This window comes from Lepidothrix coronata, unplaced genomic scaffold, assembly GCF_001604755.1.
Source record: "Lepidothrix coronata isolate B3197 unplaced genomic scaffold, Lepidothrix_coronata-1.0 Scaffold272, whole genome shotgun sequence".
Taxonomy (NCBI): Eukaryota; Metazoa; Chordata; class Aves; order Passeriformes; family Pipridae; genus Lepidothrix; species Lepidothrix coronata.
In genome coordinates, this window is record NW_016690452.1 from 257,011 (window position 1) to 284,316 (window position 27,306).

Sequence of the window (27,306 nt, forward strand, 5' to 3'; positions counted from 1 at the left end):
GCAAGGCCACGGCCCGGCCGCCTCCCGCCTCTGGCAGCGCCCGAAACCCGGCCAGGGCCTCGCTGCGGCCGGGCCCGTCCGATCATCCGTGTGGCAGCGGCGGGAGCCAAATCGGGATCGCTGACCCAGTAATCCCGGCTTAGCGCCGGCGGGCACCAGAGGGCGGCGGCGGGGCTGCGCCCGCCCGGCCCAGCTCCGCGTCTCGGCAGCGCCGGGGCCACCGGCCCCGGAGCGCCCAGAGCACCGGGAGGGACCGAACCGCCCGGAGAGCACCGGGAGGGACCGAACCGCCCGGGGAGCACCGGGAGGGATCGAACCGCCCGGGGAGCACCGGGAGGGATCGAACCGCCGGCGGGCACCAGAGGGCGGGGCCAGGCCGGGTGGAGGGGCGGGGCGAGGGCCGAAGACGGTCCCGGCCCCCCCTCATCGCCTTTAAGCGCGCGCCTCCCGTTAGCTCCGCCGGCGGCGCACGTGACCGGAAGCGGCTCCCGGCGGCGGCGGGATGGCGGCGGAGGGAGACGTGGAGCTGGAGCTGGAGACGGAGCCGAACGGCTCCGGCGGCGGCAGCGATGGGGCGGGCGGGCGTGCGGCCGAGAAGCCGCGGAAGCACGACAGCGGCGCGGCGGACTTGGAGCGCGTCACGGACTACGCGGAGGAGAAGGAAATCCAGAGCTCCAACCTGGAGACGGTGCGGCGGCGGGACGGGGCCGGGACCGGGACGGGGTGGGGGGCTGGGCACCGCCTGCAGTGGGGCCGAGCCGGGCCCTGAGCACCGAGCCTGCACGTCCGTCCCGGTGCCGGTCCCCGTGCCCGTGCCGCCGGTGCGGCGCTGACCCGCCCGGTGCCGCGCAGCGCGGTGACTGCGCTCGTTCTGGCAGGCCATGTCGGTGATCGGAGACCGGAGATCCCGGGAGCAGAAAGCAAAGCAGGAGAGGTAACAGCCCACGCTCGCTCGGGGCTTGGGGGCAGTGCCCACCCGGACACCGGCCCGCGACTTCCCGGTCTGACCGGACCGGCCCCGGCCCCCTCTCAGCGCACACCCCGCACTGCTGCGCCGAGGCAGTGACCGGGGAGGGCTGTCGATCATCGGAGGTTTGTTCGTCTCTTGTCGCAGGGAGAAAGAACTGGCAAAAGTGACCATCAAGAAGGAGGACCTGGAGCTGATTGTGAGTAGAGGCGGGGCGCCGGGTGAGCCGTGTCGTGTCCCAAACCTGGGGGTGAAACTGCACCCACGGAGGGGGCTGGTGCACGCGTGCCCTGAGGCCGGGTAGGTGTCCTGCCGGGCAGCTGCCGTCCACCGCCCCCTGCCCAGCCCGTGGGGCCCTGCAGCTGCTGTACCGGGCTGTGGTTTCCCTGCAGATGACAGAGATGGAGATCTCCCGGGCTGCAGCGGAGCGCAGCCTGCGCGAGCACATGGGCAACGTGGTAGAGGCCCTGATCACCCTCACCAACTGAGCCGGGCCACGGGCATGGCTCTCACTGCACCAATAAAGGCACTGGTGGGACTGGGTTGTCTCTGTGGTCTGCGCAGTGCCAGGACCTGCCCAGCAGGTCCCACAGGGCTCCTGGGACCCACAGGCAGGGCCCAGCCTGCAGGAAGATGTGTGTGGCATCACTTTGGCAGTACTGGCTGGGCACACCCGTGACTGGAGCAGGACAAGGTGACCTGCCTGAGCACCAACACTTGCTGCACTCCCCTCTTTTAACCTCACCCCCCTGGGGCTTCACAGGCCCAGGCACAGGCCTGAGGCAGCAGTGACAGCCACCTGTGCATGCCCTGCCCAGGCTGGTGCCCACCCTAGCTCGCAGGAAGGCGCAGAACCACGTGGCCATGTCTGTAAGAACAATAGGGCCAGAGCGTGTAAGAAAAATCATCTTTAATCAAACCCCCCCACCCCAGACAGGTAGAAAAGCCAAACCTTGCAGGAATAGGGTAAGGAGACAGGGTCACCGCTGCCCACCCCAAAACAGGGCCCAGACTGACACCAGGGACAGTACAAGAAAAGGGGAGGTGTTGTGGAACAGATGGGTACAAAAGTCCTCTCGTTTCTCCAGAAGTGGGTGTGTTGGATCTAGGGGTACTGCTGCACTCCTGGACGCCCTGCTGGGCGCTGCTGAGGCTACAGACTGGCAGCTGGTGGGACATGGTCTGTCCACAGGCCTGGCCTGGCCAGCATCACAGACCATTGTCCTCTACAGTGCACAGGCAAGGAGCCCACCTGGTCTATGCAGCACCGGGAGCGGGACACCACATCAGGGCAGGCACAGCACGGGCAGAAGAAGAGCTTGTCACCACAGGAGTCCGAGCACGAGTCCCTTCTGTCCCTGCCCAGGCTCCGACAGCTGGCAGGGCAGTGCCCTCCTGCCAGCATCAGCCACGCCAGACCCTCCTGCCCGTGCCCTTAGGTGGTTTTTCGCTTCTTGGCTGAGGGTCTCTCAAAGACATCCCGCACGCCTGCTGCCTTCTGCTTAAAGAACTTGGTGTTCTGTGCACTCTCCTGGCCCCAGGCAGAGTCAAAGGAGGTGGTGTCCTGGTCCACCAAGTGCGTGTACTTGGTCCGCCCTGAGCGCCCAAAGTTCTTGACCTGGGGAGCAGAGAGCTCGTGAGCAGCTGCTCAGGGTGGCTGCAGGACCCGCTGCTTCCCCCCTGCCCAGAACCCCCACCCTTTGGCCTGGCACGTGGGCTGGGCACCCTCTGCCAATGCACCCACCTGCATGACTTTGGGCAGGATGGTCTTGTTGAAGTGATCCTCGAGGGTCGGGGCACTGAAGTCCCTCTTGTACACCTCCTCGTCCTCATCCTGCAGAAAAAGGACATGTCTGCTCAGCCTCAAAGGTTCCGGCCAGCACCAGCAGAAGTGGAGGAGCTGCCCACAGCTTGTATCGCTGCTCTGCCAGGGCTGCCATAGTACTTGCAGCCCTATTAACTACTGCTGGAGGGGGGGATGTGAGCGTTGTCCCCCAGGCCACTTCTCCAACGCGCAGGTCATAGCCCAAATGGAGCTAGCTTGGTTCTGGCTGGGTCTGTGGCCCAGACAGCAGCACAGGGACAGCTCTGCAGCTTTGACTTCATCTCAGCTGGGAACCCTCAACCTGACGGGGCTGGTGAGGTCATGCTGAGTCAGCTTCAGCCCCATGATGCCTCTGAGGGCTGGCTCTTGTCCCAGGGCAACCTCAGCCCCAGAGCACTGCAGGATAGGGGAGGCTCCCCAGAGCAAAAAGGTGGCCCTGGGGTCTGGCACAGCCCCTGTGGTCATGCCCAGCCCTTGGCATACTCACCATGAAGAAGGCGCCACGGTGGTAGTACTTCTGCAGGAACTTGTATTTGCCCTTCACTGCCTTGTTGGTGATGACTTTGCCGTTGGCCCGGAGCTCAGCTCGGCGCTCCTCCTCTGTCAGGTTCCGCATGCGCTCGATCTCCGCCTTTTCCTTCTCCATGCTGGGTGAGAGAGAAGCCGCTGAGATCCCGCATCCCCAGGGCAGCTCCCAGGACAGCAGCTGTCACCAGCTACCACCCAAGAGGTTACACATTTACTGTCAGGGAGCAAAGGTGCCCTGAGGGCAAGTACGACGGATTAGTGGGACTAGAGGGATTAGTGGGACTAGAGGGACGGGGGAGACCAAGCAGGAAGGGCTCTGGGCACTTGGTCCAGCTGGGACCCTGCTGCCAAAGGGCAGCCTGAGGAAAAGGTGCTTTTTCTTTAGAGGAGCCTGTGGGCTCTAAGCCTTGTGTCTACACAGACAATACTTACGCTTCTCGTTCCTCACGGTCCCGTTTGATGCGCTTCAGCTCACGGACCTTCCAGGCCTCATACTCTTCCTCATCATTCTCATCATCTGTATCAAGCGCATCCAGTGCTGCCAGCGAGCGTTTGTTCTCTTCCAGCTCCTTCTTTGCTTCCTCTTCTACGATCTGGAGCGAGGTCCAAGCTAAACTTGCTGCAGTGATTGCCCCCCGCAGCCCCCAGCCCAACCCTCCGTACCTTGAGTGTGTACTTGCGCCTCTCCTCTGCCATCCTCTTTGCTTCCTGCTCCAGCTCTTTCTGCTTCAGGGCTTCCGCTTCTCGCTCCTGAACTGTGATCCGGTCCTTCCTGAGAGCAGGACCACAACAGCCTTCAGCCCTACCGCAGCTGCCTGGCCCCCTGCTGACTCCATCCCCTCCTGCACCACGGCCGCACCGAGGCCGCTTTCAGCCTTTGCCCTCTGCAAGCACAGGCCGAGCCCTGGGCCTCTCCCCTTTCTCGGGGCTACCACATCCCTTTGCCACTGTACAGCCCTCACCCAAGGGCTCCGCTCAGACTCCACAGCGTGATCCCGCAGTGACACAACACAGCCAATGAGGGGCTGTGGGTACAGGGATCGCCTCTCGCTCCTCAGCTATGCCCTGCCAGGCTGTGACCATCCCACCTGGGGGAGGCAAACGGCTGCCCCATGGCGAGGAAGGGACCACGGCAGTGGGGTCTGCTCAGCCCCGAGCTTGTCACTCCCGAGTCCCTGCCAGGGCCGGCCCGTGCAACCGTGTCACCTACTTGCGTATGAAGACAGGTTTGAGACGTGGCTCCATTTCATCCTCGCTGTCCGTGTACTCCTCATACTCGGACTCTGACTCAGATTCTTCTCCAGACCGACCCTCATCTTCCAACTCCATCACTTCCATCTCCTCTGTTTTCCTCTCCTGCGCTCGCTGACGCATCATCCCACGTCGACGCTCGATCTCCTAATGGGGAACAGCACAGAGCAGTCAGAGACCAGCCCCGCTACCACTTCCCTCTCTCCTCTGTAAAACACGCGTGATGTTTGGAGTGTTGACTTTGAGAAGATACACCCACCCCTCCAGATGCAGGGTGGCCTCTCTGAGTGTCCAGTCCCAAGCAAGAGGATGGTCACCCACCAGGTAAGTCATGGCCAGGTGTAACACTTGTCCAGCTCCATCAGAAAACCCACATATCTGTGCAAAGGGCAGTTCCAGCCTGTGCCATTCCAGTTTCCCTAGGCCCATTCTCCAGCTCTGCAAGCGCACCTCATCATCGATCTCCTCCTCCTCCTCTTCACTGGTGTCCTCCCGCTCCAGCCGCCATGCTTCCCCCTCCACCTCCGAATCACTTTCTCCAACCACTTCAGGTTCCACAATTTTGCGGTGTCTCGCAAGCCTGCAACAGGCCCCAATTAACCCATGGCACTCGTAATGTAAAGAGGCTACGGGAAGGTGACTGTTCAGGAATCGCTCCTGGCAAGGTAAGCACTGGCACTGCCAGGTGTGGGCAGAACTGAGACGTGCTCTCCCAAGAGGCTGCAGTGGCTGGGCACAGGCAGCTCCTCGCTGTCCATGCTTCGAGTAGGAATGGAGTTCTCAATTGGGAGCCTCCCTGTTACTGGAAACAAAACCAGCAGCAGCTCCACAGGAAGCAAGCAGCACCTGGTGCTCCCTCCCCAGAGCACACTTCACATGACACTATCCCTCCCCACTGCCTCGAGCCTCAGCACACTGCACCAATATCTATTTTGGAGCCTGCTTTTGCCACCACCCCCTCAAGTGCACCTGGATGTGGGGCTTTGCCTGGCTGGGTCCTGGTTGGAAAGGAGCCCCAGGGAGAGTGCAACATGGATGTGAGAAGAGTCACGGACTCTCCTGCACTGCCCGGACAATGCTCCCAGCTCCTGCCCGGTGCAGTTCTTCCCTGCAGTGCCGCAGAAAAGTGCAGGCTCCCCAGCCCCTGCCAGGCAAAGGGAGCTCATCTCCTGCCTCACCCATCACTCACCGCTCCTCCACGTCCTCTGCGATGCGGTTCTGGAGGCGCCGGAGCCGAGGGTCGTTGGCCAGTTCCTCCTCCTGCTCCTCGGGCTCCACCTCCTGCTCCTTCGCCTTCTTGATGAACTGGAACTCCTCGTCTTCCTCCTCCGACGACTCCATGGGCGCATAGTCGGGCCGCTTGCCCGACACGTACCGCTTCACCTTTACCTTCTCCATGGACAGCTCGCCTGCGAGCGCCGGGCCGTCACCGAGGGTCCCGGCCCCGCGCCCCCCCGGCACTGCCCCTCCCCGTGCCCCCCGGGCCCCCGCTCACCCTTCTCGTTGCGGACGGGCACGGCGCCCGCCGTGGACTGGATCGGCGGCTGCTTCATGAGAGCGCTGGGGACCGCCATGGTGGCGGCGGCAGGGGCCCGGCCGAGCGGGGTCCGAGCTGCGGCGCTGACAACGCCGGAACCGGAACCGCGGCCGCTTTCGCCGGAACCGGAGTCGGGGCCGCGTCGGGAGCCGGAAGTGACGCTCAGTGTGGCGTCACTGCCGGGCCGGGCCGGGCCGAGCCGCTGGCCCCGGGGCGGGGTGGCAGGGGGAGCCCTTGGTCGCTCTGGGTCCCGCCTTCGGTCGGGGGAGGTTCCCTCCCGCACGCTGCAGATTTTCTGCCATCCACTGGGGCGTCAGGGCGAGGCGCCGGCCGAGGGGCCACCGCACGGCGGGGCAACGCGGGGTATCCCCGGGACGGGGCTCTGGCGCCTCCGGCCGTGTCTGAGCGCCGCGGGGCTCCGGCTGCAGCCCCGGCCGGCTCGGTTGCCTCCCCCCGCTCGGGGAGGGCGCGTTCCGTGCGGGGCTGGGTCTGAGCGGCCGCTGTTGGAACACCGAGGGTTCGGGGGCTCCGTAACTTGCTGGGCTGTGGGACACGTCCTGCAGCTGGCGCATTCCTGTACTGAATTCCCCCGGCACAGCCTGGAAAAACCGCTGCTCGCTCAGTGCACAGCGGGGCCCGTGGGTCTGTGCTGTGCCCGCCGCCAGGGCGGCTGCTCGGGGCAGGGCTGGGGCTGGGTGGTCGTGGCTACTGTTGAAGCTGCCCAGTCCCTCCCGCTCTGGCCCCGACAACCAGAGCCAGCCCTGGCCCCAGCCCTACTGCTCTGCCCGCTGCCAGACAGCCCCGCCGAGTCCCAGCGCTGCCGCCTGGGCCCCCACACCCTGGGCAGCAAGGACCAGTGGCCCCGGGCCAGCCGTGTGTCCCCCCGCAGCCCCCGGGGACGCCAGCGCTTGGGGTAGGGCTGCTGCCGGTGCAGCAGGACCCTTCGCCGTGCCGCAGAGCGATGCTGGGGGAGCCCCTGGGATTCCTGGTGGCATCGGTGCAGTGATGTATGTGTGGAGAAGGGTCAGGGCCACGGCCACTTCGAGAAAGCCATGCGGGGTTTTCCATAAGCAGCCGGGGGCTGCCCGTGTCAGCATGTCTCAGCTTCCGTGGGGCTCGAAGTTTCACAGCGCCAGAGCGATTGGCTGACGCAGGATGCCTCACATCCTGTGCAGAAGATAACGACTTCTAAGTTGGGTAAAACTACAGCACAAGCCACCGCAGCCACATCTGCCACCCTCTGCCTGCTACCTTCTGCTGAAGAAAGGAAGAGGTTTTAAGAATGAGTTTTTATCTTCCATGAAATCTGCTTGCTGGCAGGGGAATTTGGGAAGCAGAGCCGTGCTTAACTCTGCACTGCCGGGTGCCTGCCCTGTCAGTGCTGGAGCAGGTGCCCTTGTGCCCGTGCAGCGGAGGCTGTGTGGGGCGAGGCCAGCCCTGGCAGTGAGGAAGGCCCAATGCACGTGTTTTCCAGTTGGTGGGTCAGCACTGGAGCACAATCCATAAGGGAGTGCAGGAAAAGTGTCCTTGGTCTGGACTGGGAGATGTCCCTCTGGAATGATTTTGTGGAGCCTGTCTTGGGGAGAGCAGACCCAATTGGCAGCAGTACCATCCCAGTCTGGGCCCAGTTCCACTGGGATGGAGAGTCCCAGCAGTGGCTGCAGAGGTCCTGAGGCCGGCTCCCTCCTGGGGCACTTTCCCTGGCCCACAGAAGTGCTGGGGCTGGGCAGATCCAGTCGGGTGACCATGATCCGGCAGGGCTGCAGGCAGGGGTGGCTGCCCCCAGGCACGGGGGCAGGTGGGCCCAGCCCCTTGCAATGCCAGCTGGCTACACCCAGCAGCCATTCCTGCTCAGTCCCTGCTGTGGTGCTGGGGAAGGGTCTCCCTGTCCCATTCCTGCCGCAGGCAGAGCTGGGGGCTTTCTCCAGGGCTCCCCTGCTTTAGTGTGTCCCTGCACCAGATGGGGTGTGGGGGGCTCCCTTCATGCCCTGAAGCTGGTGGTTTGCCTGAGCAACTGAGGCATTGATGGCTTTATAATCCTACAGCACCTGAAGGTTCTCCCTAGCCTCCACCAGGAATGAGCAAGAGCAGACCTGTGTGCTTCTGGCCTTTGCACTCAGATGACAACTGGAACTCCCACTCTGTGTTTGGTCATCTGATGAGAAGTTAATGTTGAGGACTGTCACAGTGTGTTCCCACCTGATGAGTCCTGTGCCAGGGGGCAAGGAGGGAGCTCCAACAGCGCTCAGAAAAACAATTGGCCACAGCAGCTAAGGGGAAGTTTGGGGACTGCACACAAAGCACGTACTGTCCCATTCAGGTGAGGCAAAAGTAAAGACCTGGGCAAACAGGGAAATATCTTTAAGCCTGGCTTGGTTCTGTGACCGCCGGCACTGGAGGCTGTGGCAAGAAGCCACCCTTGGCTATGATGTGTCTTTGCCCCATGTCCCCTTTCCCCAGCACAGTGGCTGCTGACGTGTCAGCCCTGAAGCGCTTGGCTGTCGGCAGCCAGGCTGTGGCAGAGGTGGGGGGCACTTAGTAGGGCTGAGCCCCCCCCTTCCCACAGTGGTGTGAGGCTGCGGGAGGCTGGCAGCTGCTGGCATGAGTGAGCCTGGAATATGGGCCAGTCTGCCTTGCAGTGCTGTGCCAGCTGTGCCTGCCGGGCTTTGGGCTGGGTTTGTCTGTCCATGTCTGTGAGCACCCCCTTCCCAGCCCACTGAAGCCCATGGGTACACAGGGCTCCTGCTGCTGGGCCATAGGTGGGTTCCCAGCCTGGTGTTCCCTGCACACGTGTACTTGTGTTCCTATATGTGTCACTTGTGTGGAGCACCCTGAGTGCCACAAGCACCTTATGGTGCTTGGGCTGCAGAAAGGTGTCCCCGCACCTGCATGGCAGGTGATGGCAGGGTGCTGTCATGGGATAGGTGATGGTAGTTCACGTACCACAGCCCAAAGCAGGGGCAGAGCTGGGGTAAGTCTATACGTTGCCAGCGTTACAGCTTCTGCTGACAAAGCCAGAGGCAGATAAAGTTACAGAACTCCCCCAAGCCACTCAGTTTGTGTCTGAGGCTGTACCGCAGGACAAGGTCAGAGTGTTCAGGCTGGGCCCGAGTCCCTGCATGCGGCCACAGTGAGATGTTGTGTCTGGGAGCTGGAGAGGAATAGAGCCGCTGGAGCCAGCAGGACCCTGCGGAGCACAGCTCCTGGCAGGGCCACAGCAGTCTCAGGCTGGTAGCATCCGGGGGGAAGGGAGGAGAGGGGTTGGAGAGGCTCCAGGGAAAGGGACTGCAGCCTCAGCTTTGGGAGAGGGTGAGGGCGGGTGCAGGGAAGGGGCTGAACAGCACAGCAGAGGGGCTGTGGGCTTGCCCTGTGCTGGCACAGGACGGGGGGAGGCAGAGCAGGTTGCTCTGTGCTAGGTAAACATTCAGGTATTGATTCTGTCCCTCCGGATGTTTCTGCCTGCCGTTGCTGCCTGTTACTTCATTTTCTCTGTTGTTTGTGTGGGTCCTCTGCCCTTCCTCTGCTGGTCCCCACTCACTGGCTGCTTCCGCCTGCAGTCCTGGGGGTCCCCCGGGCTGTTGTGCCTGCAGGCAGGGGTGCAGCCCTGTGTTGCTCTGCCTCCCACAGACCTCAGGCAGATGGGCAGTTGCATCACTGTTGGGTTTGTTCAGTCTCTGCAACCTGAAAGCCAAAAATTGACCTGATTTTTCCATGAAAGTGGGTTTCTATTGATTGTGTGTGCAGCTGGGCCACACCGCAGAGTGTGCTCAGTACCGGGGGGGGGTCTCTCCCAGCCCCAGCGAGAAGTTTGGCCCCTGTGCCTGTAGTGTGGGCCCCAGGGGATCCTGGCAGGGCAGACCTTGCGAGATGGGACAGTGCGGCTGGCTCGCAATAGGGCTGCAGTTTTGCTGGTACACTGCTGCATGGAGCAGCTGCTCCTGCTGTCTCCTGGGGTGTGCTGGTGCCTCTGAGCCATGGCGCCAAGTTTGAGAGGAGGGGTTCATGGTCCTGGCTAACATGGCTGCAGTAACTGCTTCACCCCCTTGCTGCACCACGGCTGGGGGCAGAGAGGTCCTGCCAGGCGGTCCTGTGAGGTGAGGGGGGCACAGCAGCCGCCCAGATCCATGCTGGTGGCCCTTGTCTCTGCTCCATCTGCAGCTGTGCTCCGGGGGGCTGCTGGGACAGCATGTCCCTTCCCTGCCCGTGGCACTGTGCCACCCACAGCCAGGTGCTCTTCAGGCCAGGCGTTGTCTTTGGCAGGGCAGCAGGGTCAGCGCAGGTCCCAGGCCAGCGGTTTATGTAAGAGTGCAGTGCTTCCTGCCTGTCTGCCCCACGGCACCGCGGTAAGCCCATGGTGACAAGGGCCCTTTGTCAGCTCCTCTCCCCAGCACCATATGTCACAGGGCCAGGTGCAGTGGCGCCTCACCTGCCCTGGCATAGCTGCCGGTGCCCAAAGGAGGCATCGGAAGATAAGGTGCGTGGGTGGGGCAGGCAGCCTGCCTACCAGCCCACCTCCCACCACTGGGCCTGCCCCCATCCACATATCCTCTATATAACTCCGTGGGGCATGGCCAGCTCTGCTGTGCAACCAAGGGCTGGCCTGGGCTGGACGGCTGCAGGAACGACTTCCAAGCACGCTGAGGTGGTGTTGGGGTGAGTGCTGCCTGTCCACGGTGTGCCAGGCCCCCCAGCAGGACCGTGGCCCTGAGGGTGGGCCTGGGGTACCACAGCCCCTGTGGCCGGTGGTTCCTGGTGCAGCTCTTTGGGCTGGATGCTGGGGTCTGCCCAGCCTGAGTCCCTGCAGAACCAACCCAGTTAGCACAGAAACCTGCCCTGTGCCAGATTTTCTGGGCTGTTCTCAGCATTTCAGTTACCAAGGTGACTGTTTCCTGTGCGATTGCTAATGCTTCACGATCTCGATCATGATATCCGAGTGACTTCCTTTCCTCTGTAAGGAGCACTAGGACCTGCTCCTGCTTGGGGCTGCCAGAGCCATTGCAGGTGCGGAGGATTCAGGTTTGGGTTCAGGTCAGTTTGGGTTCCGCTGCTTTTGTGTTGCTTGTGACACAGTGGATTGTTTTTACAAATGACTGAAGTCCTTTCACTTCTCACCTTTTCTCCTTGGTGGAAGTCTCTCTTCTGAAACAGGGCTAATGGATTTTCCTTGTGTTGCTGCTTTCCAGACAGTTTCTCTCTCAGGCTGCTGCACACTGACCTGGGGCCACAGCCCCATGGTACGGACCTCATGGGAAGGCTGGTGTTATTCCCATAGCCTGGCTGGGGAGCTCTCTTCTCCAGGGGCTGCCAGGGCTGAAACAGGCTCGTCTGACTGACCTCATGTCTCACCAGCCCCATGTTGAAGCACAACCCACCACCTGCTGCACCAGGCGGGAGACGGGGGCGTCTTCTGTGTGCCCTTTGCTGCAGGTGCCCTTGTACCCCTGGTCAGCGCCGGGAGCCCATATGGGGGTCACGGCTCTCACGGGGCAGATCCAGGTCTCCTGCTTCGGTTGGCACAGGTACCCCCCGGGTGGGCACGGGCAGGCCCACGAGGAGTGGCTGCGCTGAGCCCCGGGCCGTGCCCGGTGCTGGCGGGGGGGAGCGGCTCCGGTTCTGGCGGTGCCGCGGGTGGGGAGCTCGGAGGGGGTGCCGGGGGTCCGTGGCGGGCCCAGCGCTGCGGCGAGGGGGCGGGCGGGGCGGGCGGCGGTGACGGCATCCGGCGGCGCCCGGCGGAGCGGCGGCCGGGCCGGGCCGGGCCGGGCCGAGGGAGCCGCGCGGGGCCGGTGGCTCGGCCGTCGGGGCGGGGCCGGGCGGCGCTGACAGCTGCGCGGCGTAAACAAGCGGCCCCGCCGGCCGCCCCGGCCGCCCCTGCCTGGGCCGGGCCGGGCTCCGGGGCGGGCGCTCCGGGCGCCCCGCGGCGTGACGCGGCGCCGCCGACAGACGGGCCCGGCCGCCGGCGGGACGAGACGGAGCGAAGCGGGCAGGCCGCGCGGTAAGGGCGCGGGACCGGCGCCGGCCGGGGACGGCTCGACCCGCTGGTCCTCGCATTTTGACAGCTGGGGCGGCCCTGCCGGGCGGGACCCGGACGGCGGCAGCGGGGCCGGCGCGGGCAGGCCCGGGCTCGGGGCGCTGTCGGCGGGGACGTGCGGGCCCCGCGGAGCCGCGTCCGTCTGCCCGGCGGCACCGGGGAGCGAGCGAGGGGCCGGGGGGGCTGCGGCGGGGGCGGCCAGAGCCGCCGCTGCGGAAGGCCGAGGAGGAACCAGGCCGCGTCCCACGGCGCCCGCGGCCCCGACACGGCCGCCGCCGCCCGGGGCTCCGCCGCTGGAGCCGCCCCGCCGGTGCGGGCCCGGGCTGGCTGTCCCCGCGCCAGGCGGTTCGCAGACGCCGGGGCCGGCGTGGAGGCCTCCCGGGGTCCAGGCTCTTTTCCCGGGGCAGGGTTGTCCCCACGTGGAGCGGTCGCCGCCGGAGCGGGGTGGCTGCTGGCGCCGCGACCAGCGAGGTGGGGCAGGCTGCCCGGCTCCGGGGCCGGGTGCTGGTGTGGAGATCGGCCACGGCAGACAGTTTCCCTTGTCTGTGCTTCTTGCTTTCTCCTCCTGCGGTAGCTTTCCCCCTTCCTTAGGTGCTCTGGAAGCCTTTCCCACGGGAAATTGCTGTGGGCCCTGGCACGATCTGCACGCGGGACTCCCCTCCAGCCTCCGGCGGGTGCCTCGACGGGGCGGCTCGGCCCGCGGCCGGCTGAGGGGAAGCTTCACTGTGCCGGAGTCGCAGCACTGCCTGTGCCGCAGCCTGCGGCGAGGTCTCCGGCGGCGGCCAGGAGCTCGCTCCGCTGGCAGCACCGCAGGCTCCCGGCTCGCTGTGGCCGGAGGGGGATGGGGCTTCTCTGGGCACTGCTAGCTCTCACCTTTCCTGTTGTCTCTGAAGCATGACCAGGTATTCCAGAGCCCTTGTGGAGTTCTATGTGTGGAGCTCGCTCCGGCACCGTCATGTCATGGGCTCCCTGGCGCTGGGTGGGCCACTCCCTACTCTGTCCCCACTAACTTCTTAGATTTGCCCTCCCATGTGTGAGCGATCCCCAGGCATCCCTGGGTTTGTGCTGGAGGTGACGGCGTGCCCCTTCTCCTGGTCCTGGTTTTCTCCCTGTTGTGAGGATGAGTCACACTGGTGTCACCATATTGTGCTCCAGAGGAAGGGCAGAGCTGAGCTGCTGCTGGTGACAGGCAGTGCAGCGCTTGGCACAGCTGCCAGGCATTGCCTGGTCGATGTCTGTGGAGGTGTGGGCTTGGGGTCTGCTAACTGGAGAGCAGAGGCTCCCCGTGGCTTTCCTCCTTCCAGTCTCTAATTTAGCTGGAGTTCCTCGCACAGTGCCTGGGGACATCTACGGTCTCCCCTTGGGACTGAAGAGGCAGGCCTCCCATCCCAGTTACTCCTAGCTCTGTGCCCAGATATTCCTATCCCAGTTGAAGCAGGTGTAGTGGTGGCAGGAGGACCAGTGTCCCTTGCCTTGCCTTTCCCTTCCTTCGGTTCCCTCTCCCCTCCCATTTGGTTCCCTGTCTTTGTAAGCAAACATTGGGCAACAGGCAAGGTAAACAGCAGCTCAGTGCCAAGGCAGGCATGCTGGGCACCCTGCTGAACCAGGCGCCTCCTTGGTTGTCCATGTGCCACAGTGGGCAGTGGGTGCCATGTGCCAGGGCCCCCTCGCCCAATGCCAGAGCCATGGCTCAGCAAGATGCAGCCTGCCCTCCCTGGGTCTGAGGAGAGGCACCCTGGGCCTGACTACTGCCCTGTCTCTCTGCAGATCGTGCTGCTGTCCCAGACGGCCTGTTCCCGTGCTGTTGTGGGCTCAGCCCCATGAGGGCTTGGGCTGAGTGGGAACCAGCAGGGCATAGAGGCCGGCACGCCTCAGAGTGCTGACGCTGGGAGGCCACTGGACCTACCACTCCTGGGACCCTCCTGCTCCCCAGCTCAAGGAACCCCGATTCTCTGATGGATCTGAGGCCCTGCTCGCTGCTGCTGCTCTGGACTCTGGTGGTTGCCCTTGCTCTCCTGGCTCAGGAGGTGCTGGCCCAGCATATTTACACCAACACTTGGGCTGTGCTTGTCCCTGCGGGGCCCCAGGAGGCTGACAGGCTGGCCAGGAAGCATGGATTCCTTAACCTGGGCCCGGTAAGTCCTCCACTTCCCTCTCCCTATGGAACCAGTGTCCTCTGCCGTGGTCTGGATGGGCACTGAGCTTGGCCCTGGAGCCAGCTTGGGGGTGCTCTTTCTGGCAGCAGGGCCATGGTGTTTGTGCCTGTTTGCTGTAGCCTTCCAGCTTCCCCTGCCTTGACTCAAGGGCTGCAATTAACTGGATGGAGCCAGAGCTTCCCCCTGCCAGTGGGATGGTCTCATGGCATGGTGTGGCATAACATGGCATGGCACACTCCCTGCTGGAGGGAGATGGAGGAAAAGCCCGTCTCAGCATGAAAGAACTGGACTGGGAGTGCTGTGTGCTGGTGGAGGATGGGAGGGTTCCTGGTTCCCGCTGGTGTGAGCTGCCTTAGCATGGCACGGCCTCGGCTCAGCCAGGGCTGCAGCAGTGCCTCTGGGGTGTTCACCGAGTGGGTCTGACGGGAGCCATATGTCCTTGGCCCTAAACTGGCCTTGGCAGAAGGTGTGTCAGCAGGTCCCTGCCATGCTCTGCTTTCCCTGCCCTCAGCCAGGGACTAGGCAGCTCGTGCGGCTGTGCTGGGGCTGAGCTGGCTCTCCGGGAAGGAAGCATGGGGTGAAATCCCAGAGGAAATTGCACAATTGGTAGCTGCGGTGTCAGGACCTTGCTGTGAGCAGCTGCTGGGAGCTGTGGTGGTGGAAAGGTGGCTACTGCAGGAGTCAGCAGGGCCTTTTCCTGCGGTCTGAAAGGAGCCTTGCACAGGCGCTGGGTACACAGGGCCCCTGGGACAGGGAGCCCTGAATCCTCTGGGGCTTGTGCCAGAGGAGGGAATTGTGGGGATTGTGGCTGGTCTCCACTGAGAGTGTCTGTGCTGTGGGGGCCGTGGCACGGCCTCACACAGGTGCTGACAGCATGGAAGTGGCTCAGAGCCGATCTCAGGGGAAAGAACTTGTCAGGCCAGAGCTACTGCTGTGCGGAGGGGACTGGGAAAGTTGCCCAGGGCATGTACCACCAGACCGGATCTCTGACAAGACCACTTGGAGTGTGCATGGGGCTGACATGTCATCAGCCTGCTCCTGGCAGGGCTTCCCGTCCCACTGTGGTGCTAGGTCCCAGGCCTGGCTGCCAGGGCCGAGGGGCACTGGCTCTGTGGCCGTGTCTTTACCACTGCAGGGCCCTGTGCCTCAGCTGGGAGCCAAGGCCTCTCTGGGGTCTGTCCCAGTGAGCCATAGAGGCTCTGTGCCAGCTCAGCCCTCGCCTTCTCCCCACACCATGGTGCTGTAGCTGGAGGCTGCCTCTCCTAGGCTGCCTCTCCCTGGCTCTCTGGCCCCTCACAGCTGGTGGAGCTGCAGTGGGGCCGTCCTTGCAGGCAAAGCCCTGCGTGCTGTGACAGCCTGGGCTGTGGCGGGATCTCCTGGTCTGGGCATGTTTTCTCCCATTCTGGAGCCTGTCCCAGTGTCTGTGCTGCTAGACAAGGCTTGTCTGGCCTGGGCTTCGCGGAGGGGCCATAGTGGCCTGGTGGGAAGAGAAGGGCTGGAAGGAGCCAGGCTTTCTGTCCTCAGGAGATTTCTAGGTTGCTGCTCTTGGGGTGCATGTCGCTGGGACAGGATGCACAGTCAGGCTGGGAGGGGGGAGACTGGGTGCTTCTGGCAGTGCCCCAGTGAGAGGCCCCCAGGGTCCTTATCTGAGAGGATCCTGGCCTCAGCCTGGCGTCTGGACACTGTCCCTGAAGCCATGCTGTCCTGGTGTACTCCCGGCTCCACTGCTGCCTGCAGAGCGGGGGCCAGCGGCACCTCGGGCAGAGGGGTGGCAGGGCCCATGACTGGTGCCAGTGGCCTTGAGGATGACCCAGGGGACAGGGTGGGAAGGTGGGGTCAGAGGAGGGGAGCGGGTGTGGCAGTGGGGTGGAAGCATGGGGGTTTGCACCACTGGGATTGTGCAGAGGAGGGGCACACAGGGAAGGGCACTACTGGTGCCCACTCTGGGCTGTGCTGGCAGGACAGTGCCAGCCTGGGATAGGGTGCTCCTGTCTCCCAAACCAGTGGGCTTCAGGTCCAACATGTTGCCCCTCTCCCAGGGCTGTGAGCAGGCGTGTGGGCAGCCTTCTGGCCCTGAGGCTGGCTGGGGTGGCCTCAAGTTGTGGCAGGAAGTTGGGCAGCAGCGCTGAGATGGCACCAGGGACACACGGTGCTGGGGGGTGGCTCTGCCCTTGCCGAGGACAGGGACTATAGGGATTAGGGTGGAAGCGTGTGGGCTGGCTGGCTCCTGGCTGCCACCACACTGTCTGTGCAGACCTAATCCAGTCGGATGACCAGGCAGAGCCAGGATCTGTGTGCAGGAACAATTGGGGCTCTGTCTGTACCCCTGGAGGGGGTGAGGGATGCTGGGGGAGGGTAAGCAGCCTGCGCTTTGCATTCCCTTGCCAGCCCATGGCAGAGGCTTTGCACCTCAGCACCTTCCCAAGGCTTCTGAACTGCCAGGCATCCCAGGCTATTCTGGGGGGACACGATGTGCCAGAGGAACAGATCCAGAGTTTGGGGTGAAGTGCATGACCACAACCCGTAGCTGCTGCCCTGAGGCTAAGGGTGCTGCTCAGCCAGGTGCACCTTCCCTCCCTGCTTGGCCCAGGCTGTCCAGACTGGCAGCACATCTGCAGAGCTCTGATAAGCTGGGGAGATTTGTTAGCCACAAACAGACTGTTTTGGGGCAGCCTGAGATGAAGAAGGACAAGGTGTCCTCATGTTCCTGCAGCCCTTGCAGCCCAGCCCTGCCAGCTCTGGCACAGCCTGGGCAGCCGGATCTTGCCTGCAGCTGCTGCCTGGGCTCCGTGGCTCCCAGGGGGCTGGGTGGGTGCTCAGCCACTTCTCCACAGTCCAGGCAGGCTGCTGGGCTAGGAGGCTCTGGGTGGCTGGGGTGGGGCCACTGCATCCGCCAGCCCCAGGACGTGCGGGAAGGGATATGGAAATGACAGTGCTGGAGAGGGTTTGGAGTTTAAAAATAATTCTCTGGGCAGTGACACGGCCTCCTGCCCCAGCCTGGTTGTGCTGGGGTCCTGTCCTGCCCCAGCCGGGCTGTGCTGGGGTCCCAGCCTGCCCCAGTCCCCACTGTGCTGGAGTACCAGGTTGGGCTGACCCTGCATGCGTGGGAGTGGAGCTGGGGTAGCACAGCCTGGCTCCTTGGCAGTGGGGGTCAGACCCTGCTGTGGTTGGACGCCTGTGTGCCCCCCCCGCTCTGCCCCACTGAGCTGGCTGTGCCCCATGTAGAGACTAGCACTGGGTGGGTGCTCTAGTGGGGTGCTTGATGAGAAGGCCTCTGCCAGTGGCCTGTCCAGGCATGCAAAGGTGGGTGCAGGGGCTGATGGAGACCCTGCCCTGGCTGGGACCACCTAGGGCAAGGGGCTTGGAGCCCCTGGGACCCTCTTCCACTGGGAGCTGTTTGGTGCTGGGAGAGGAACCGTGGCTTTGTCTCCTGAGGCTGGTGCCTCACCCAGGCTGGCTTCAACAGGCCCATCTCTCCCTGCCACTGCTTGCCTTGGGCCTTCCTGCTAGGGCAGCAGCCTTTTTGGACAATCTGGGACTTGCTGCCATGTGGGGACCCACAGGAGGATGAAGTGTGTGGAGGCTGCACTTCTGCGGCCCCAGGGTCTCCCCAGCTGCCTTGTCACCACCTGCCACAGCCTTTCACAGGAGGTGCTGCCCTATGTACCTGGACACAAGCACCAGCTGCCACTCTGGAGTGGGGGGCCCAGCCTGCCCATGACAGACCCGGGGCTCAGGATTGCAGGTGTGGGGGGCGGTGAATTGAGGAGACCAGGTTCTCGTGTCTGTCCCATGAACGGCATTTTTCCGTTGCAGATCTTTGGCGACTATTACCACTTTCGGCACCGTGGTGTGGTGAAGCGTTCCCTCTCACCCCACCAGCCCTGGCACAGCCGCTTGGCCAGGGAACCGCAGGTACGTGCGGGGGAGGGTCTGGCCTTGGTCCCGGGCACTTCACACGGGCATGTGAGCCAGCACTGGGCACAGAATGGGGCTGAGCTGCCTTAACCATCCCCTGGCAGACCCTGGTGGAAGCCCAGCCTGTGTCCAGCAAGAGCAGGGGCATGGTGGAGCCAGTGCCACTGGCCTGTGGTCTGCTTCAGTCCCAGGGCCCAGGGCAGCCTCTGCTCCTGGGAGAGCTCTGTGTCCTTGTACACGGGACAAGATCTGCAGGGCAGTGCTGGATCCCAGTGCAGCAGTATGGGGGGACTCCGGCTCAGGCCCTGCAGGGTGTGTGGCACGGTGGCTCTTGGCAGCTCGCAGCTCAGCGGAGCTCAGCGCTCTGACCGTCCCGCTCTGCTGGAGCGCAGCCTGTGCAAGGCACGACTGGGCAGGGGGCTGGGAGGGCCGGGCTGGGGGCTGCCGTAACTCTGGGAGGTCTGATGCTCTGCCAGGCCAGGGCTGTCTGTGAGCTCCCCAGGGAGAGCCCCTCCAGGTGGGCTCAGGGTGGGGTCCTAGGGAGCTGCTGGCATGAGGGGGCGGTGGGGGACCTCATGCCGTCTCTGCCCCCAGGTGCAGTGGCTGGAGCAGCAGGTGGCAAAGCGCAGGACCAAGCGAGACGTTTTCATGGAGCCCACGGACCCCAAGTTCCCACAGCAGTGGTACCTGGTGAGTGCTGGGTGACGAGGGGTGTGTGGTCACAATAGTGAGTGTGAGTTTGGGGATGTAGACTCGACACCTGAGGAACTGCTGTCAGGCAGCTGCTGCCAGGCTGGTGGGGAGGAGAAAGAGAAGGGGGAAGGCCTGAGGCAGCCACTTGGTGCTGTGTGAAGGGTTCACCTCAGGGAAGAGGCTCTGCTCACAGAGCTGTGGCTCCCTGCCAGGAGGCTGGGAGGGCCCAGGCCTGAACTAGCGTGGTGCAGCCCTTTGCCTGGCCCAGGAATGGGTCTGTGCCCCTGTCTGCATCCTGGAACTTGGGCACAAGCCTGATCTCTGCAAAGGGGGCCTTGTCTGTGGGACCCAAGCAGAGTCTGGGGCTGAGTCTTGCTTTCAGAGCAGCTTTCCTTGCTGCACCCAGCCCTTTGCCTGGGTCACCAGGGTTCCTCGTCCCCACCCACAGCAGAGCAGGGTGAACACTGGGAGGGCTTCGGTCACACCCCTGCCACAGTCCCCATGGCTGGGTGCAGCTCCTAGTGCCAGGGTTTCTCTTGGCAGTACAACACGAACCAGCGGGACCTGAACGTGCGTCAGGCCTGGGAGCAGGGATACACAGGCAAGGGCATTGTGGTGTCCATTCTGGATGATGGCATTGAGAAGAACCATCCTGACCTGGAGGCCAACTATGTGAGTGTGGGTGATGCTGCAGGGCGGAGTGCTACAGGAGCCGGTCCGGGTGGCTGTGTCTGCACGGGGCAGCCCTGGGTCTGCAAGGGGCAGGGCTGCTGTGCGCCGTGGTGGGACATGGAGGTGGGACTGGAGCCTGCCCACCCTGCACAGACCGACTGTGGAAGTCTTGGAGCAAGGGCGGTGGGGCTCGGTGGCCCAGGTAGACAGGGTCCAAGTGCCCAATTTGACTTCCAGGACCCAGGGGCGAGTTTTGATGTCAATGACCAGGACCCAGACCCGCAGCCCCGCTACACGCAGATGAACGACAACAGGTGAGGCAGGAGGGAGTGGCGAGGATGCAGAGCCCAGGTGCGGCAGGGACTCAGTCCAGTGCCACCCCCTGTGGCCTGCGGGAAGCTGTGGGGCTAGCAGCACACTTCTGCCCCATGGGGAACCCCTTGACTCCCTTTCCAACATGAGCAGCATCCTTTGCCCTTTGCCGGTGCGTACCGTTGAGTGCCCTGGCTCTGGAGCAGGAGGGCAGGTGGAGGAGCCTTTGTTGGCCGCTTGGTTCGGGGGGACAGGAGGCAGCATGGGTGGGGGTTGCTGGGGCTGTAGCCAGTGCCCACCCCTGTACTCCTTGTGCCCCTTACGAGCGTGCTGTGTCCTGTTTTGGCTGCAGACATGGCACACGCTGTGCCGGGGAAGTGGCTGCCGTGGCAAACAATGGGATCTGCGGTGTTGGTGTGGCCTACAATGCCAGGATCGGAGGTGGGTGCTGCCCTACCCTGTGCTGGGCCCCGCAGGTGCTGAGGGCACGTTGGAGCAGCTGAGCCGGGGACCTCAGCACTGCTGGCTGGAGCAGCCCTGTGACAGCCTGTGGCACAGGTGGCAGCAGGGGTTGGAGGGCTCTTGCCAGCGGCACCGTGGCCACCCTGCCCCGTCCAGTCGCCCGTGACGTCTGCTCTCTGGCCCTAGGCGTGCGCATGCTGGATGGGGAGGTGACTGATGCTGTGGAGGCCCATTCCCTGGGCCTCAACCCCAACCACATCCACATCTACAGTGCCAGCTGGGGCCCTGAGGATGATGGCAAGACTGTGGATGGCCCGGCCCGGCTGGCAGAGGAGGCTTTCTTCCGTGGGGTCAGCCAGGTGAGCAGGAAGGTTTGCCAGGGGCCACTGGCCTGGCTCCTGCCCCTTCCCCCAAGTCTCCCTTTCTCTGCCTGCTCTGGTCGTTTTCCTGGCCCTCCCGAGATGAACTGTCTACCAGTCCATATCCTGGATCAGGTTCTGTTGGTTTTTCTTGTTCTTCCTGTGTGATGGCTTTGAGTCAGGACTCCTCCCAGCTGCATTTCCAAGCAGCCCTATGCTCCCCACTGGGAGGGCTCCTGTGAGGGATGGTCTCTCCCTGCTCTCCCAAGCCCTCTGCTGATTCTTGTCTGGTTTTGTGCCGGCTGTTCACCCTCGCTTCCTCTGCCTGTCCTCCCCCACTATCCCCATGTGCTGGCAGTGTCATCTGTCTGGGGAGCTTTGTTGTCTTCTGCCCGGGATTCCCTACAGAGACACACAAGCAGTGCTGCTCTAGCTCTGTCACGGCTGCTGCAAGGGGAGCTGCCTCGTTTGGGTGCCGAGCCTTGTCTGGGACTGTGCTGTGGGCTCCCTCAGCACTGCCAGGCGCTGCAATCCCTTGGAGGCGGAGTCAGCCTGGGTGACTTCCGAGAGGAAAAAGGCTTTGGCTTTTGGAAGCATCACATTGGCAGGGCCTCCTGCCACTTGATGTCTCACCCACTGGGGCAGCCTGGAGCCTCTGTCGAGGCTGTGACTAGGGTGTCCTGGTGTCCCTGAGCTGCATTTGCTCAGTCTTTCCCACTCAGGCTGCAGGAGCCCTGAGACTGGCACCATACACTTGTCCCCAGCTCCAGCCTGGGGCTTCCTGCCTGCAGCAGTGCTGGTGCCGGCCCTCACCCTGTCTCTGTTGCTAGGGCCGAGGGGGGCTGGGCTCCATCTTCGTCTGGGCGTCCGGGAACGGGGGCCGTGAGCACGACAGCTGCAACTGTGACGGTTACACCAACAGCATCTACACACTGTCCATCAGCAGCACCACGCAGTACGGCAACGTGCCCTGGTACAGCGAGGCCTGCTCCTCCACCCTCGCCACCACATACAGCAGCGGCAACCAGAACGAGAAGCAGATTGTGAGTAGGGGCTGTTGCAGGCCTGGAGCTCCGGGGGTGGGATGGGCCTGCAGCACCCAGCCCGGCACTCTTCCTCGCAGGTGACGACTGACCTCAGACAGAAATGCACCGAGTTGCACACTGGGACGTCAGCCTCGGCACCCCTGGCCGCTGGCATCATTGCCCTTGCCCTGGAAGCCAAGTAAGGGCAAGACAGAGGGGACTGGATAGGGGCGGCTGTGCCAGCCCCACATGGCAGTGGCACCTGGACACAGACCTATATGGGGCCAGCAGTAGCTGGCACTGACCTGAGCCCTGTGTCTCCCTGCAGCAAGAACCTGACCTGGCGGGACATGCAGCACCTGGTGGTGCAGACCTCAAAGCCAGCTCACCTCAATGCCAATGACTGGGTCACCAACGGTGTTGGTCGCAAAGGTACCAGGGTGCTGGGGAGGGACCAGGGGCTCCCATTCCAACATGCACCACTAGCCTGGGGGTGCTGGGGCAGAGCGCGCTGGCAGCCCTGGCGGGTGGAGGAAGCAGGAGGCCCCAGTGAGCATGCAGCATGGCTGGGCAAATGTCCCCCACTGAGTACCCTCAGGAGTGTACCCTCTTTGTCCACAGTCAGCCACTCCTACGGCTATGGTCTGCTGGATGCTGGGGCCATGGTGAGCCTGGCCAAGAACTGGACCACAGTGGGACCTCAGAGGAAGTGCGTCATCGACATCCTCGCAGAGCCCAGGTAGGGCTGGTGAGCCTGGGCACCAGGCACCAGGGCATCACCCGGTGTTTGTCCCACACAGGAACTTGAGAGCCTCTGGGCTCAGAGCAGGGGCTGAGCTGCTGCTGAGACCCCCAGAGCATCCTCCTGCGAGAGCCTGGGGAGAGCTGGGAAAGGCACCTCCAGCTGTCCTGCACCGATGTCAGCTGCTGAGCCTACCCGCTGTGGGGCTGGGCTGGCGGGTGCGGGCAGGCTGGGGCGCTGCAGTCGGGGCACAGCCAGCACCAGTCACCCTGGACAGAGGGGCTTTTCAGGGGCCAGACAGAAGCTCCTTTGACTCCTGCTTGGCTGCTGCTGCCACAGCAAACATGTGCAATCTTGTGCCCATCTGGGGCGCTCCCTGGGGGCGCCTGGGCATGGAGGGAGCCAGGGCTGGTCCCTGCCCTAACCCCCTGGGGATGAAGCCAAGGGGGGACGCAGTGGGCACATCCTGCACTGGCACCAGAGCCGGTGCTGGTAGGGAGAACAGCTGTATGCCAGCAGCAGGATGGGGAAGGCTGTGCCCGTCCCGTCCCTGGCCATGCTGTGCAGGGTGTAGCTGGCCTGTGATGTGTGAATAAAGGACCCATTCAGGGCTGGCACAGGGTGGTGGCTGGGGAGGCAGCTCTGGGCAGCACAGACCTCCTCATACCCTGGAGCTGGGGCACTATCGGCACCCGTCGGGAAATGGCACGGAGATGCTGCCACTCCCATCCACTGCAGGGTTGATTCCTGTCCAGCTGCCCTGGCACACAGTGCTTAATCCCTGGGACAGCCACAGAGCCCCACAGTGGAGAGTAGAGACTGGGGCACTCTGTCATGTCCCCCTGGTCTGGGACTGGCCTCATTCATGCCCCACCTCGGCAGGGACATTGGGAAGCGCCTGGAGGTACGGCGGAAGGTGGACGCCTGCCTGGGGAAAGCCAACTACATCAGCCGTCTGGAGCACGCGCAGGCCAGGCTGACACTGTCCTACAACCGGCGTGGGGACCTGGCCATCCACCTGGTCAGCCCCATGGGCACCCGCTCCACCCTCCTGGCTGCCAGGTAGGTGCCAGGCTGTGGGGTGCTCCAGGCTGGCCCCCGACCCGGGCTGGCACAGGTGAGTTTAGGATATGTTGGCACCCACCTCTTGCCCCCGTCACCCAGGCCCCACGACTTCTCGGCCGATGGCTTCAATGACTGGGCCTTCATGACAACACACTCGTGGGATGAGGACCCCTCTGGAGAGTGGGTGCTGGAGATTGAGAACACCAGTGACGCCAACAACTATGGTAGGGCTCAGCCTTCCCCTCCACTGCCTCCCTCTAAGTCTGAGATGGGAACTGTGTTGTTACCCAGCTTCGCCCCCTCGCTCCCAAGCTGAGTGGCCGATAACACCTCTGATGTTTTGGGTGACCTGACTGGGGAGGGGCTGGATTTGGGCATGTGAGATGGGATGCAGCCTCTCTGGGGCAGTGGGGTCTGGGCAGCAGGTGACCCCATGCCAGCTGGCCTGACCTCCTTGCCCCATGGGCAGCCCTGTGCAGAGGCATGGCCCCATATCAGGAACTTTCCCAGGTAGTGCACACAGCCCTGCTGTCCCCTGGCAGCTGTGGAGGGGAACACTACGAGGCCCCCCCCCATCTGTCCCAAGCATGGGTGGTCTCGCAGGCACCTCGGTGGTCCTCACCCCGCATCGTTGCAGGCACGCTGACCAAGTTCACACTTGTGCTGTATGGGACGGCCACCGACTCCCCCAGCCTCTCCAACCAGCTGGAGAGCAGTGGCTGCAAGACCCTCACCCCCAGCCAGACCTGTGTGGGTGAGTGTGGAGCTGGTGGGGAGGGGATGGGGGGCCGAGGTGACTGCCAGCCCGCGCTGACCCTGCCTGTCCCGCAGTCTGTGAGGAGGGGTACTACCTGCACCAGAAGAGCTGCCTGAAGCACTGCCCTCCTGGCTTTGCGCCCGGTGTCCAGAGCACGCACTACAATTTGGAGAACAGCGTGGAGCCCATCGCGCCCCACCTCTGCCTGCCCTGCCACCCCTCCTGCGCCACCTGTGTGGGACCCGGCCCCAACCAGTGCCTCACCTGCCCTGCGCACTCCCACTTCAGCAGCCTGGACCTCTCCTGCTCCCACCAGACACAGAGCAGCCGTGCATCCCCTGCCCTGGCAGATGGTGAGGGGCCAGCTGAGGCCCCCTCTCCGGTCAACCTCCCTGTCCTCATCGCCAGCCTCAGCTGCGTCCTCATTGTTGTCATCTTTGTCACCATCTTCTTGGTGCTGCAGGCACGGTCAGGCTTCAGCCTGCGGGGCGTGAAGGTCTATGCCCTGGACAGTGGGATCATCTCCTACAAGGGGCTCCCCTCTGACATCTGGCAGGAGGAGGGCCCCTCCGAATCGGACGGTGAGGATTATGAGGCCCACAGTGAGAGGACTGCCTTCATCAGAGACCAAAGTGCCCTTTGATGAGCCCTCCTGCCCCTCCCTCCTCCCTGCCCAGCACCACGGGGCCGGGGCAGGTGAGGCCGAGGGGCCCAGACTCTGCCCCTGTCCCCTTCCTGCACTCCAGCAGCCTGGGGCTCCCACCCACTGGCACTGTCCCTCTGCCCCAGCCTGGGTGGCCTGGCACGGCCCTGCTGGCACCATCTCCAGCACGGCACTGTCCCAGTCTTGCACCATCTCTCCCGGCCCCGCATCGATTCTGTGCCACATGCTGGGGTGTTTGGTGGCTGTGGGGCCCCTGCCCCTGTGCTGGCAGCTGTGTCTCCTGCCCTGGGCGGGCAGCTGCTGCTTAGGGTCCCTTGAGTCCTTCAGGGTGGGCAGCATGTGGGGTCTCTCGATTGCCATGGCTCAGGGTGGGCTGGCTGGGGCAGGGGTGGCTCTGCCCCCCAGGGCTGAGCACAGCCCATGGCACGGTGTCCCCCTGTCCCTGCCACCCTTGGCATGACAGGCTGCGGCCCTGGCTTGGTCCATTGTGTCCTGGCTCCCTGCCACCTGGCTGGACCTGTCCGCCTCCACCGGTGCCCTTCCAACAGCAATAATGGCCAGGCCTCGGCTGCTGCTGCCTGCTTGCCCACTCTCTGCCCATCCCACCATGGCTGCCTGCAGTGGGCAAGAGCCCTGGCACCAGGGAGTGTGGGGCCAGGCACCGCCTTCCCTCGTGCCTGCGGTGCAGCCCACAGCCTGGGCAGGGACCCCTCGCACAGACCCTGCTCTGGGGGGCTGCCCCAGCCCCTCATGTTCTGCCCTCAGGCAGCGCTGGTGCCAGCACTGCCCCAGCTCTGCCTGCACCCCACCTGTGCCAGGCAGTGCCTGGCGTCCCTGCAGCCCCAGCCCCCTGATGTGCCTTGCCCCCATTTGGTGACAATCCGTTCTGCTCCCCCCCGGAGCCCCTTCCCTCGCCGCCCCTTCCCCGCGGGCTGGGGGCTGGTGCCGCGAGCCCCTTTGCCGTCCGCCGCCACACACTGGGGCCGTGGCACGGGCTCCCACCCACGCCAGCCACGGATGGAGCCGCTGGCTGGGGGCCACAGGACTATTTTTCTATAACAACTTTTTGGTGCACAGTAATTTTTTCTTGTAATTTAATCAGCCAGGAGCTGCCTCCTGAGCCTGTTTTTAATTTAATGGATGTGGATATAACGCTAGAGAGACTGAGTTATTAAATGTTCAGAACTATGCAAACCAGCTCCGCTGCCTGTTCTCTGTGTGCTGCGGGTGCCCTGACCAGGGTGGCAGCCTGGCCACGGGGGCCACAGGCCCCAGGGGCACCTGGATCTGCGCTGCAGCTGCAGGAGAGGAGCCTTGGGCCCTGCCTGCAGAGCCCCCCCCCTGAGCCAGGGACTGCCGTTCCCTGGCTGTGGGCAGGAGCTGATATGTGGCAGCGGATGCGGTAGGGACAGGCAGGGACCGTCCCTCACCTGAGCAAGGGGAAGCAGCTTTTTATGAGGACCTGCAGCTCAGGCAGCTAATTCGGGAACTGGCTGTGGTGGGTGGAGGAGGGGTGGGGGCTCAAAAGTCTGGGTGCCTTCTCCACCTCTTCCCACAGCGTGCAGGCTGAGACTCCCCTGCAGCCTGGGGATCAGCTGCAGCCCCCGTGTCTTGCGGCAGCCTGCAGCTGGAGCACGGTGCCCCTGGTGTAGGGATGGGCAGGCTGGACGTGGGACCCGCTCGTGCCGTGGCCAAGCTGCAGACACAGCCCAGCTCAGCCTCCCCAAGCTCCCTGCAGGGTTCCGTCCCCCACAGGAGGGCCTGTCGGGGCAGCGCTTGCTCGCAGAGGCAGCTCCTCTCTGTGGAGCCTCTCGGCCTTGCTGTGCCCACAGCGGCTTCCTGTGGTCGGGAGCGAGTTCCCCGCGGCGTGCAGGGACGGCAGCGCGCTCACCCTGCTCTTCCTCTTCTGCAGCTCACCCTGCTCTTCCTCTTCGCGCGAGGCCGGGCTGGGGGCGGGCAGCATTCGGGGCTTCCAGGGAAGCGTGGCACAGGCAGGGAGGGAACCCGTGCACCCCCGGGAGGATGCTGGGGATGGGAGAAGCATCACCGTGGCAGCCCCTGGCTGCCATGGACCTGCTCCGTGGCGTGACCATCCCACATTGCTCAGCCGGGAAGGCAAGTCAGCAAAGCTCCTGCCTGACACACTTTTTCCCTGACTTCCTCTAAGAGTGGAATTGGTCTTACAGTGTCCTGCAAGTGACCGTGACACCCTTCTGGAGCTGGGGCCTCCCTGCTGGGCACAGGGAGGGGCTCAGCCCAAAACACCCAGGCAGTGTCCAGGCTGAGCAGAGTGGAGCTGACCTGGGTTGTGCCAGCAATGGAGATATGTGGTGGCACTTGGCAGT

The 27,306-nt window shown here is 63.9% G+C and overlaps 3 protein-coding genes across 3 annotated transcripts; 2 read left to right on the plus strand and 1 right to left on the minus strand.

The window, feature by feature from the left end:
* The first annotated feature begins 471 nt into the window (after positions 1-471).
* HYPK (huntingtin interacting protein K) lies at positions 472-1,506 on the plus strand. The gene is made up of 4 exons (XM_017836220.1): positions 472-688; positions 879-934; positions 1,115-1,166; positions 1,360-1,506. The coding sequence occupies exons 1-4, from the start codon at positions 503-505 to the stop codon at positions 1,453-1,455; spliced, it is 390 nt and encodes a 129-aa protein (XP_017691709.1). The 5' UTR covers positions 472-502; the 3' UTR covers positions 1,456-1,506.
* Positions 1,507-1,860: 354 nt separating this feature from the next.
* MFAP1 (microfibrillar associated protein 1) lies at positions 1,861-6,219 on the minus strand. Its single transcript, XM_017836218.1, has 9 exons — positions 6,067-6,219; positions 5,761-5,980; positions 5,022-5,151; positions 4,531-4,718; positions 3,984-4,092; positions 3,753-3,913; positions 3,280-3,439; positions 2,712-2,801; positions 1,861-2,585 (listed from the first exon to the last, which is right to left on the minus strand). Exons 1-9 carry the CDS (start codon positions 6,143-6,145, stop codon positions 2,403-2,405), a joined length of 1,320 nt encoding a protein of 439 aa, XP_017691707.1. The 5' UTR covers positions 6,146-6,219; the 3' UTR covers positions 1,861-2,402.
* A 5,812-nt stretch (positions 6,220-12,031) lies between these two features.
* Positions 12,032-26,158, plus strand: FURIN (furin, paired basic amino acid cleaving enzyme). The gene is made up of 16 exons (XM_017836216.1): positions 12,032-12,100; positions 13,904-14,271; positions 18,109-18,207; positions 18,805-18,900; positions 19,447-19,575; positions 19,813-19,889; positions 20,240-20,328; positions 20,536-20,708; positions 21,539-21,751; positions 21,832-21,932; positions 22,062-22,165; positions 22,355-22,472; positions 23,358-23,537; positions 23,640-23,764; positions 24,178-24,294; positions 24,372-26,158. The coding sequence occupies exons 2-16, from the start codon at positions 14,092-14,094 to the stop codon at positions 24,938-24,940; spliced, it is 2,370 nt and encodes a 789-aa protein (XP_017691705.1). The 5' UTR covers positions 12,032-12,100; positions 13,904-14,091; the 3' UTR covers positions 24,941-26,158.
* The last annotated feature ends 1,148 nt before the right edge of the window (positions 26,159-27,306 follow it).

Coding starts and splice junctions, on each gene's coding strand:
- HYPK (XM_017836220.1), top strand. CDS start 503: ATGGCGGCGGAGGGAGACGTGGAGCTGGAGCTGGAGACGGAGCCGAAC. Junction 689..878: donor AGAGCTCCAACCTGGAGACG/GTGCGGCGGCGG, acceptor TCGTTCTGGCAG/GCCATGTCGGTGATCGGAGA. Junction 935..1,114: donor CAGAAAGCAAAGCAGGAGAG/GTAACAGCCCAC, acceptor CTCTTGTCGCAG/GGAGAAAGAACTGGCAAAAG.
- MFAP1 (XM_017836218.1), bottom strand. CDS start 6,145: ATGGCGGTCCCCAGCGCTCTCATGAAGCAGCCGCCGATCCAGTCCACG. Junction 4,719..5,021: donor AGGAGGAGATCGATGATGAG/GTGCGCTTGCAG, acceptor GTTCCCCATTAG/GAGATCGAGCGTCGACGTGG. Junction 4,093..4,530: donor AAACCTGTCTTCATACGCAA/GTAGGTGACACG, acceptor TCCTGCTCTCAG/GAAGGACCGGATCACAGTTC.
- FURIN (XM_017836216.1), top strand. CDS start 14,092: ATGGATCTGAGGCCCTGCTCGCTGCTGCTGCTCTGGACTCTGGTGGTT. Junction 20,709..21,538: donor TCTTCCGTGGGGTCAGCCAG/GTGAGCAGGAAG, acceptor CTCTGTTGCTAG/GGCCGAGGGGGGCTGGGCTC. Junction 23,538..23,639: donor TCCACCCTCCTGGCTGCCAG/GTAGGTGCCAGG, acceptor CCCGTCACCCAG/GCCCCACGACTTCTCGGCCG.